The sequence below is a fragment of the Morus notabilis genome, unplaced genomic scaffold (assembly GCF_000414095.1).
Source record: "Morus notabilis unplaced genomic scaffold, ASM41409v2 Scaffold73, whole genome shotgun sequence".
Taxonomy (NCBI): domain Eukaryota; kingdom Viridiplantae; phylum Streptophyta; class Magnoliopsida; order Rosales; family Moraceae; genus Morus; species Morus notabilis.
In genome coordinates this window covers 195,588-206,342 of record NW_010358777.1, presented here as the reverse complement: position 1 = coordinate 206,342, position 10,755 = coordinate 195,588, and the positions used below count along the sequence as shown (strand labels likewise).

Sequence of the window (10,755 nt, the reverse complement as noted above, 5' to 3'; positions counted from 1 at the left end):
GGGGAAAAGAACCATTTTCTTTAGAAGGAAATTACAAATGGTGATTGTGGGAATGTTCTGTTTCAAAACACAAATTTTTTTTTTTTATTAATGGGATTTTAATATTTAGAGAATGTCGATGAAGGGAACGAAAAGTTTGACAAAGCCTATTGGTGAACCGATCTTTCCCACACCTGTTGGTAAAAGTTTTTAGATAGTGACAATAGTTTTATATAAACAACTGACATTGTTAACAATGTGCGTGGTGAGAAAATTGGATTTAGAAAACGGAACACTACAGAAAAGGATGTCATGTTTAGACTTTTCCCACTTATATATATGAAGGCTTCTTCAATAACCAGATATTCTTCTGTGACCTCCCTTTTCCATTATTTTGATTTTGATTTAACCCAAGTTTAATGCAAAAGATGATTTAAGCACTGTGGCAATATTTGTCTCTCATTTGTGCCCAATTATTGATGTACTTTTCTTTTGCCCATTTCCTCATTGATGACTCAGAAACTGCCATAATTGACCGGCTGGCCAATCCAAAAACTAATAATAAGAAGGTACTCAAGTTCTTTGGTTTTGACATTTGCATAGAAGGCAGAGTAAATATTAAATTTATGCCTGGTGTTGGTAGTCAAAAACTTGCAGTTTGAAAAATTCAAAGGGAACTAATCAGATTGCTTGACAAGTTTTGCATTTTCTTCCAGTCAAGCATGTATGGATTGCTGGCTTCAATTTCGTCCGAGAAATCAGGACAGAACATGGCTTTACAGTTTCGGCTCCATAATAAGATACATCACGGCATAACGCCAAGCCCCAACATTATATATTCCTAAGAAAACCAACTCTCAGTTAATGCAAAGTCGAATTTGACCTGTCCGCCAAATTAAGCTGCATTCTTCAGCTCAAACTTGTAGGCTGTCTGAAGGCAACTAAATTTATAGGAGTTTCAACAAGGATTCCAACAGCTTTGGTCCCAAACTTGTTCTTGTGGGATAAAACGACACCTTTCCGTTTCATCTCATTGTTTGATGTAATGTCGCAACAAGACACGCGCCACTACTTCTTTCAGAAAATTCATCTCCCTCTGTATACAGCAAATGGCGGAACAAGATTCACCAATTGGGAAGCTCTGCAAAATCCCAATAGTTCCCACTTCTGTACCAGAAGGGAAAATCGAAATAATTGGAATATGAGCGGAGTAACCATCAAAATCCAAGTAGAGAGATACATAAAAAAGTCAACTTTAACAATTGAACAAACGATTAAAGGGGGTAAAAGAATGCGTATTCTCAAGTCACTTGTTTCTAGTGATGTGGTAAAGAAACCAGTCTAAAATCTGGAGAAATGGTCCAAAAAGTTACGTGGCATTAGAGATAAGGTCAGAACCTTCTCCATGCCCACGAACATCAGTAGAAGAAACTAGGAGAAACAATCCAACACAGTTATCTGGGATTACATTTGAGAATTATGCTCATGATACGATTAACACCCACCAGATGGAGATTCTAGAAATGATTGAACGAGATTACCTGTTAGTATTGTCGTCACAGAAGCTCAACTGTGCATGGTATAAAATTGAGGAGCCAGCTCAGTTAACCACAAGTAATCGATTCTCGTTACGTTGCGTATGTACTTGTGATTAGTTTGGACTAGTTCGTTGTAAATTATGCAATCAGGTTTTGCCCGAAATAGCACAGAAGAGGGGTGGATCTGCACTACCTGACCACTTGCCAAAGCCCTGCCATTTTTGGTAGGTCAACGTGAGAAGACTTGATATAGAGATTATAGAGAGTGATGAACATGAACATAATTATAATGACTTGGGAAACCTTGGCCAATAAAACCGCTTGGGTTACAACAAAAATCTAGTACCTGTATGTCCCCTCAGGCTGCTTTAAAGCAGCATTCAGGAAAAACGAAGCAGCAAGACATCTGCGAAACTGAAGCATGTCATCTCCACATGAGGAAACATGAAGACCCATTTGTAAAACATGTCCTTGAATTTGGCTGCGAAAGATTACACATTAAGCTGAGTAAATTATGGACTCACTGCAAGGACCTTTCAAGAGCATAACGTAAGCCTCTACAAAATCAATAGAAAAATATTCGTCAAACACAAACTTGAGTAACCTACCTGTGAATATCGCGAGCGTGCCTCAGGGAGCGACTATTGATAAAATTTTCCTTGCACCATTTTCTGAGCCCCTTGTCAACTTTTTCTTTGCCAAGACTCAAATTTCTCTTTTCCAAAAACTCATTAGATGCTCGATATACATTAATCAGGGTGAGATGATCTCCCTCTGGACTTGAAAAGCATTTCATCGCGGTTCTTGCCTAGCCAGCGTAACAAACATATTCTTTTTATGAGATGAAACTTTTTATTAAATGAAAAAGGAAAACCTATAGAAACTTCGAGGATAAGCAATACTCGAGAAACAACCACTGACCAACACACACACACACACACCAAAAAGATAATAATAACAATAATAATAATAATTTCAAAAAATCAAAAAATGTGTACACACTACACCTTACTTTAAAATTAGGCTGTTGTGCTTTTACTTATGAAATCATATAGACTAAGAAAACTGAGTCATCTGAATCATAAATTGTTTCCTCAGAAGTAAAATCTCGATAAATAACAAAAACATCTAAAAATAATATTTTCTGTGCACACACCTCATCTAACTTCTCACGAGGAGCATAAAATATAGATTCCACTGAAAGCATTGCCACAGTAATCAACATTTCTTCCAAGCACTTGGACTCACTAGCTAGAATAAGAGCCTTGGAATAAATAGGGTCTAAAGGAAGCCGTGCCATTTGATGACCAACTGGATCTGAGAGTTTACATTCATCTGTTAGGGCACCTAGCAAAAACAACTGCTCCAATGATTTGACAATAGCTGACCTGCTTAAATGCATAGACTTGTGCATTATAATACCTTCGAAAGATAATGAAGCAAATATTAAGTTACACAACAACTATTACATTCCATTCCCAGCTGTCCTCTCCCCACCCTGTCGGCCTATGATTACTACACACAGATAAAGCAAGAACTCACCTTGAAGGTTTTTCTATGAAGTCGAATCCAATAATGTCATCAACACCTAGAGCCTTTAGTTGCAAAATCACATTAGAAAGATTGCAGCGCTTAATCTCTGGCTTTGTTGAGTCCTCAAGTTTCTCAAATTCACTCTCTGGGTAGAGCCGGAAGCACTTTCCAGGCCCTTGTCGTCCTGCACGCCCACTGCAACAATACATCATTAGTTATCAGTATAAATCTCCATGATGTAACGAGCTAACTGAGATGTTGATGGTAATGTTAATTTATGCTGCCAAATTTTCACCAGATAAATTCTTAACAACGACCAACTTCTTGAAGATATTGATTCATATTCACTCTATTTATTTAGAAACTAAAACCCTCTAAGCTTATGCAGTCAACAAGATGCTAAAAAGGAAGAAAACTGATTAGAAAATGCAAAAAATGAAAGGAAAAATCAGGGGAAAGAAGAGAGAACATATATTTATCCTTTCTTTCTTTCCCTCCCCTTCCCTCCACAGCCCCGCCACCACCCCCCACAAAAAGCGAGAACATGTAATTAGCTTCATGAATTTAATTTTTTCATGAAAGAGGAGAAATCTTCCAGGTATACGACAAACAAGAGTTTTTTTTATTATTATATGGACAAAAAAGCTCAATGGATTAAAGAATTTTTGTTAGTTAACAGATTAACCACGCAATCTACCATTTACCTTCATGCAGCAAAAGTTAACGTTTACTCTACATTTGATGGTTGTTAAATAAACACCAGTAAAAACATTCATACTTTACACAACCAAATCTTGTGGGCTGTTAGGTACCAACACAGATTAACAAATTAACAATAGACAGAGGAAATAACTTGTGTTGAAATATTCGGTGATTAAAGGCACCAGATTTTAGGGATTAAATTAGCATGTAAATATGTAAAAATTAGAATTAGTCAACTACTAGAAATCAGGAAAGAAATCAGTATAGGCTAATTTAGGAGACGTTTGGTTCGTGGATTAAAATTATGTGATTAGAATTATTTTCGATTTACGTGTATTTTTTGTGAGAGAAAATACTGTAGCGAACCACGAATCATGATTCGAATCAAGGAACGAATCTAGGTACCAAACATCCTCTTAGTTAGTTTCCTTTTTTCCGTTCCCTATTGTAATTCTATTTAAGTGTATACTCTGTAAAGGTTGAAAGCAATACAATTCATTCTTCTCATTACCTATGTTTATATGGTATCAGAGCAGTCTCTAATTTCCTGAAAAAAACCCTAAGCCGTTTACCACCAAAAAACACCATGTCTGATGCTACTTCTGAGATCACTCCATCATCCGTCACCCAACCAAAAGTGTCCGAGTCCTCAACCCACCCTAACTCTGATTCAAACTCACATTCTGTCCAAATTACCACAATCCGACTGAATGGAGATAATTTCCTACGATGGTCACAATCTGTACGGATGTATATCCGTGGCAGAGGTAAGATCGGGTATTTAACTGGAGACAAGAAGGAACCTTCAAGTGACGATCCCACACTCTGTCTGGGACGCAAAAAATTCGATGGTGATGACATGGCTGGTGAATTCCATGGAGGAGGATATAAGCTCAAACTATATGTGCTATCACACAGCGAAGGAACTCTGGGATAATGTCAACCAAATGTATTCAGATCTGGGAAATCAATCTCAGGTTTTTGAGATCACGCAAAAGCTTGGTGAAATCCGCCAAGGAGATGACAGCATTACAAAGTACTTCAATACTCTGAAGCGGCTCTGGCAGGATCTCGATCTGTTTAGTGATTATGAGTGGAAATCCCCTGAAGATGGCAACCATTACAAGAAAACTGTTGAAGATAATCCGATCTTCAAATTCCTCAGTTGAGTTCGATGAGGTTAGAGGGAGAATTATCGGTAGGAAGCCACTGCCCTCCATTGGAGAAGTCTTTGCTGAAGTGTGTAGGGAGGAGAGTCGTCGTCTTGTTATGCTCGGAAAAAAGGCGCCAAGCAGTCCCATTGAAAACTCAGCACTGGTCGCATCGGAGGCAAACGTGAGCAGGGCTATTCCGAGAAAGAATGAAGAGAAGCCCTGTGTATAGTGTGACTATTGTAACAAGCCTCGTCACACTCGTGAAAATTGCTGGAAGATCCACAGGAAGCCAGCAAATTGGAAGGACAATCGAAAATTCAACCGATCTCCCTCTGCACATGAAGCCGAAGCTGTCCCTTCTATTCCCTTTAGCAAAGAGCAGATGGATCACCTTCTGAAGCTGCTGAAATCCAACCCTGGATCATCTAGTACTCCTAATGCTTCTCTGGCCAATTCAGGTAGTAAACCAAATGCCCTATCCTGTCATTTAAATCTAAGTTCTGCTCCTTGGATCATTGATTCAGGAGCTTCTGATCATATGACCAGTTTTTCACATTTGTTTCATACTTATGTTCCTTGTTCTGGCCTAGAAAAAATCAGGATAGCTGATGGTTCTTTTTCACCCATTGCGGGTAAAGGTTTGATCAATTTAACAAAAAATATTGCACTCAAATCTGTACTTCATGTCCCGAAACTTGCTTGCAATCTTCTATCTATAAGTAAATTGTCTAGAGATTCTAATTGCCGTGTTGTTTTCTTTGAATCTCACTGTGAATTTCAGGAGCAAAACTCGGGGAGGATGATTGGCAGTGCTAAGATGGTAGATGGTCTTTACTACTTTGAAGATGGAATTTCCAACAATAAAAAAGCTCAAGGCTTGAGTAGTATTAGTTCTATCCCTATTAAAGATCAAATTATGCTTTGGCACTATAGGCTAGGGCACCCTAGTTTCCCTTATCTAAGAAAATTGTTTCCTGATTTGTTTAAAGGACTTGGATTGTTCATCCCTTTATTGTGAAAACTGCATTTTATCAAAAAGTCATCGTTCTAGTTATCCTTTAAAATCTTATCAAGCCTCACGGCCATTTTATTTAATCCATAGTGATGTGTGGGGTCCCTCAAGGATCAAAACAATGTTTGGCAAAAGATGGTTTGTTACTTTCATTGATGACCACACGTTTATGTTGGGTCTACTTAATGCGTAAAAATCAAAAGTTGAAAATCTTTTTAAAAAATTTTATGCAATGATTGAAACACAATTTCAAACAAAAATCTGCATACTCCACACAAATAATGGCACTGAATATTTCAATGAAGTGCTAGGAAGTTTTTTAAAAGAAAAAGAGATTCATCATCAATCCACTTGTGTTGATACATCTCAGCAAAATGGTATTGCTGAGAGAAAAAATAAACATTTACTTGAGGTTTCACATGCTCTCATGTTTTCAATGCATACACCTAAATATCTATGGGGAGAGGCCATTCTAACAGCATGTTACCTAATTAACAGAATGCTTGCTCGTGTTCTAAATTATACTACTCCGTTTGAGTATTTTAGGAAACAATCCGACTTCAATCCAATAACACGACTCCAATCCAACCTCCCTTTAAAGGTTTTCGGCTGCACTGTCTTTGTGCATTTACCAAGTACAAATCGATCAAAACTGACCCTAGAGCTGAAAAATGTGTCTTCATAGGATATGCTCCAAATAAAAAGGGGTACAAGTGTTTTAATCCAAAAACAAAGAAAATTTTTGTCAGCATGGACGTTACTTTTGTTGAAAAACAACCTTATTTTCAAAACAATTTTCTTCAGGGGGAGAAGGAACATGATGAAGAAAATTTTTGGGAAATTCTTCCAACTCCTTTACCTAAACCAATTACTTTTGAATCATCACCCATGTCAAAACAAGATGCTAATATTACTTCATATCCGAATAATAGTGATGTTCCCAACCAAAGTCTGCCAAACTTAGTTGACTCTTCGACAGGGGGAGAAATACTACCTACGGTTCCAAGAGAATCTAACTCAGAGCTTCTAGTTTATTCCAGGAAAAGATATCATCAAAGAGGAAGAGATCCATCTATTATCATAGCACAAGATCAATCAAAATCTCCGAGCGATGAATTCCTAAAAGGATCAAGTACACAAATTCAAACTTTGCCAACCATTCCTCCTTCTTTATCATCTATTCCTGAGTCTAATGAAATTGATATACAGCCTCGGGATCTTGATATCCCTATAGCTCATAGAAAACGAACCCGTTCTTGCACCATTCATCCTATTGCAAAATATCTCTCATATCATAAACTTTCCCATAATTATAGGGCTTTCATTTCAAAGATCTCACACTTGATTGTTCCAAGAAACATTCAGGAAGCACTTAATAATCCAGATTGGAAATTGGCAGTGATGGAAGAGATGAATGCTCTTAGAAAAAGTGGAACGTAGGAAGTAGTGGACCTGCCCAAAGAAAAGAAAACTGTTGGTTGCAAGTGGGTATTTACCATAAAATGTAAAGCTGATGGAAGTTTGGAGAGATATAAAGCGAGGCTTGTAGCAAAGGGATTCACACAGACTTATGGAATTGACTACCAGAAAACATTTGCTCCAGTAGCTAAAATGAATTCAATCCATGTACTGTTGTCATTGGCAGTCAACTCCAATTGGCCCTTATATCAGTTGGATGTAAAAAATGCCTTCCTAAATGGCGATTTGGAAGAGGAAGTGTTATGAGCTTACCACCTGGTTTTGAAGATAAGTTTGGCCAAAGAAAAGTTTGCAGACTTAAGAAAACCCTGTATGGTCTTAAACAGTCTCCTAGAGCGTGGTTTGAACGTTTTGGGAGAACTGTGAAAGACTATGGATACTATCAAAGTCAAGTAGATCACACCATGTTTTATAAACATACAGAAAATGGCAAACTATCTATTTTAATTGTTTATATGGATGATATAATCATGACAGGAGATGACATAGAAGAACTAGCAAGGTTGAAGAAAAAACTTGTTGATAACTTCGAAATCAAAGATCTTGGAGCACTGAAGCACTTTCTCGGAATGGAGTTTGCCCAATCTAAAGAAGGTATATTTGTAAACCAACGGAAATATATCCTTGACCTACTTGGAGAAACAGGACTTCTTGGCTGCAAGACTGCTGAAACTCCAATCGATGCCAACTTAAGACTTGAAGCTGCTAAACCCGAGGAAGTAATCGACAGAGAAAAATACTATTGACTGGTGGGAAAACTCATCTACTTATCACACACACGTCCAGACATTGCATTTGCAGTAAGTATGGTGAGCCAATTCATGCACTTACCAGGGCAGGAACACTCTGAGGCTGTCTACAGAATTTTAAGATACCTAAAGGGGACTCCAGGAAAAGGTTTGCTGTTTAAAAACCGTGGACATTTACAGGTTGAAGTCTATACCGATGCAGATTGGGCAGGAAGCACGACTGACAGACGATCAACTTCAGGCTATTGTACGTTTGTTGGGGGAAACCTTGTTACTTGGCAAAGCAAAAAACAGTGTGTAGTTGCAAGAAGTAGCGCAGAAGCAAAATTCAGGTCACTGGCTCATGGAATTTGTGAAGTAATTTGGATAAAGAGGCTCCTTGAGGACTTGAAGATTTCTCCTAGTTTACCCATAAGGGTCTATTGCGACAATAAAGCTGCTATCTCAATTGCTCATAACCCAGTTCTCCATGACAGAACCAAGCATATTGAGGTGGACAAACACTTTATCAAAGAGAAAATAGAAAACGGCCTAATTTGCGTACCCTATGTTCCGACTACTAAACAAGCTGTTGATATACTCACTAAAGGATTGCACAAAAAGGAGTTTGATAGGTTGATAAGCAAGCTAGCTATGGAAGACATCTACAAGCCAACTTTAGGGGGAGTGTTGAAATATTCGGTGATTAAAGGCACCAGATTTTAGGGATTAAATTAGCATGTAAATATGAAAAAATTAGAATTAGTCAACTACTAGAAATCAGGAAAGAAATCAGTATAGGCTAATTTAGTTAGTTTCCTTTTTTCCGTTCCCTATTGTAATTCTATTTAAGTGTATACTCTGTAAAGGTTGAAAGCAATACAATTCATTCTTCTCATTACCTACGTTTATAACTTGAAAATGGGTCAAGCTCCTTTTATTTAGCTCACATACATCTCTCATAAGAGAGGAATTCCATTCACAGAGAAGCAAGAAAATCGCAAAGAACAATGGAGAATTCGAGGTTCCCCTTCCTCCCAATGGTATGCTAACAGTATTTTCCCAATCAACAGACAACCCTTTCCCATGCTACTACACTCCCTAAATATTCCATAACCAACTTGACACCTCAGCGCCCCTTTTCCATATTTCCACTTCCAATCCCATTTTCCTGGAAAGTCCCCCCACGGCCCTTCCTCTTAGAATAGACCAACGTAACAGGTAGCCTAACACGGGCATTCATACCTTCTTTGAAGAGCCTGTGCCTTTGAAATTGGAACAACAATCAGTGATTCCAACCCATTCTTTGGATCATATGAGCGTGCCTTTACAAACCCTGGATCTACAACGTACTTGATCCCAGGAATCGTCACTGATGTCTCAGCAATATTCGTTGCCAATATCACCTAAAGAAAACAAGCAATAGCATAGATAAGTAATTGCATAAATAAGCATATCCGAATTCCTTTTTGAATATTACAAAAAAGATTTTGACTTATCCAGAGTTGACTTTGAAGCGCAGACCAAAGGAAAGGAATGACAAAATCTAGAGACTGTTATGGAGGATGCCGCATGTGATTGTGTGGCAAAAAGAGAAACAACAAGAACAGCAAAAAGAGTAGATGTGGCGTGACTACCAATAGTCTGGCATCAGCAACAGTGGCAATGACAATGAAGTGGAAAATCCCAAATACAATTTCCAAAAAATCAAATCCACAGATAATTTTTCCCGCAACAATCAACCTTTTGAAGCTAATATTAAAGGTTAAGAAGTTCAAAAATAAAAACTTTGAAGTCTCAGATTAAGCACCTATCATGTTTTCCAATACATCCAATTGCTACTTATTAAAATGCAATCAATAGTAAAGTTTGTAGATATACATATATATATCAAGAAGTACCTTTCGATACCCAGCTGGCGCTGGTGCAAAAACTCGCATCTGCTGTTCTGATGGAAGGGATGAAAATATAGGAACCGCTACTAGCTTTCTGTTGTTTTCAGGTAACTGTTGAAGTCGCTCTTTGATAAGTCTTTCAACAGATTCAATCTCTTCCTGTCCCGTCAAAAATACAAGGACGTCACCAGGGCCCTCCTCCAGATGAATCTAACAATATTCAACAATGCACGTATATTTTATTATTACTTTCCCTTTTCCCTTTTTTTGTTAGGAGAAAAAAAAAAGATCATCATTTTAAAGTAAACCACATCAAGACCAAATATGACTATTGATTAAAGAGAGAGAAAATACAGTGTCAACGGAAGATAATACTGGGAGAAAATTTGTTACTCAAAAAACTAATAGGACAATTTTTTTTCCACATCATTAAAACTCATAAAGTTGTCAGATACTTGAGTCTGACTGCACTAAAGTGTGAAAAGAATGAAAATTGAATACATCATCAAGTTAAGACCACTACACAAAGCAAATAGATTATAACTAGCAACGTACATCTTCTCCTGAATCAAACTGAATTTAAATGAATCAAATGTCCAAGTACTGAATTTAGAACTCGCAAAAATAACAAGATAACAAGTTTAATTGACGCAGGTATTTGAGATAAGTAGTAAACAAACACCTGGAATACAGTAATTAAAGTGGCATCTAAATAATCTGGCTCGGGATGATGAG

At 37.6% G+C, this 10,755-nt stretch overlaps 1 protein-coding gene across 1 annotated transcript in view; it reads right to left on the bottom strand.

Annotated features, from left to right (window-relative positions):
* Nucleotides 1-636: 636 nt before the first annotated feature.
* Nucleotides 637-10,755, bottom strand: part of LOC21409093 (pre-mRNA-splicing factor ATP-dependent RNA helicase DEAH10) — a 12,285-nt gene continuing 2,166 nt past the window's right edge. Inside the window, exons 6-14 of the mRNA XM_024162480.1 lie at nucleotides 10,703-10,755; nucleotides 10,027-10,230; nucleotides 9,371-9,531; nucleotides 3,060-3,245; nucleotides 2,674-2,905; nucleotides 2,126-2,325; nucleotides 1,864-1,998; nucleotides 1,521-1,729; nucleotides 637-1,146 (exon numbers count right to left, since the gene is read on the bottom strand). The exon at nucleotides 10,703-10,755 is cut by the window's right edge and continues 365 nt beyond it. Of these exons, the coding sequence (XP_024018248.1) occupies nucleotides 1,546-1,729; nucleotides 1,864-1,998; nucleotides 2,126-2,325; nucleotides 2,674-2,905; nucleotides 3,060-3,245; nucleotides 9,371-9,531; nucleotides 10,027-10,230; nucleotides 10,703-10,755 (1,355 nt within the window). The 3' untranslated portion in view covers nucleotides 637-1,146; nucleotides 1,521-1,545. The remainder of the gene's footprint in view (nucleotides 1,147-1,520; nucleotides 1,730-1,863; nucleotides 1,999-2,125; nucleotides 2,326-2,673; nucleotides 2,906-3,059; nucleotides 3,246-9,370; nucleotides 9,532-10,026; nucleotides 10,231-10,702) is intronic.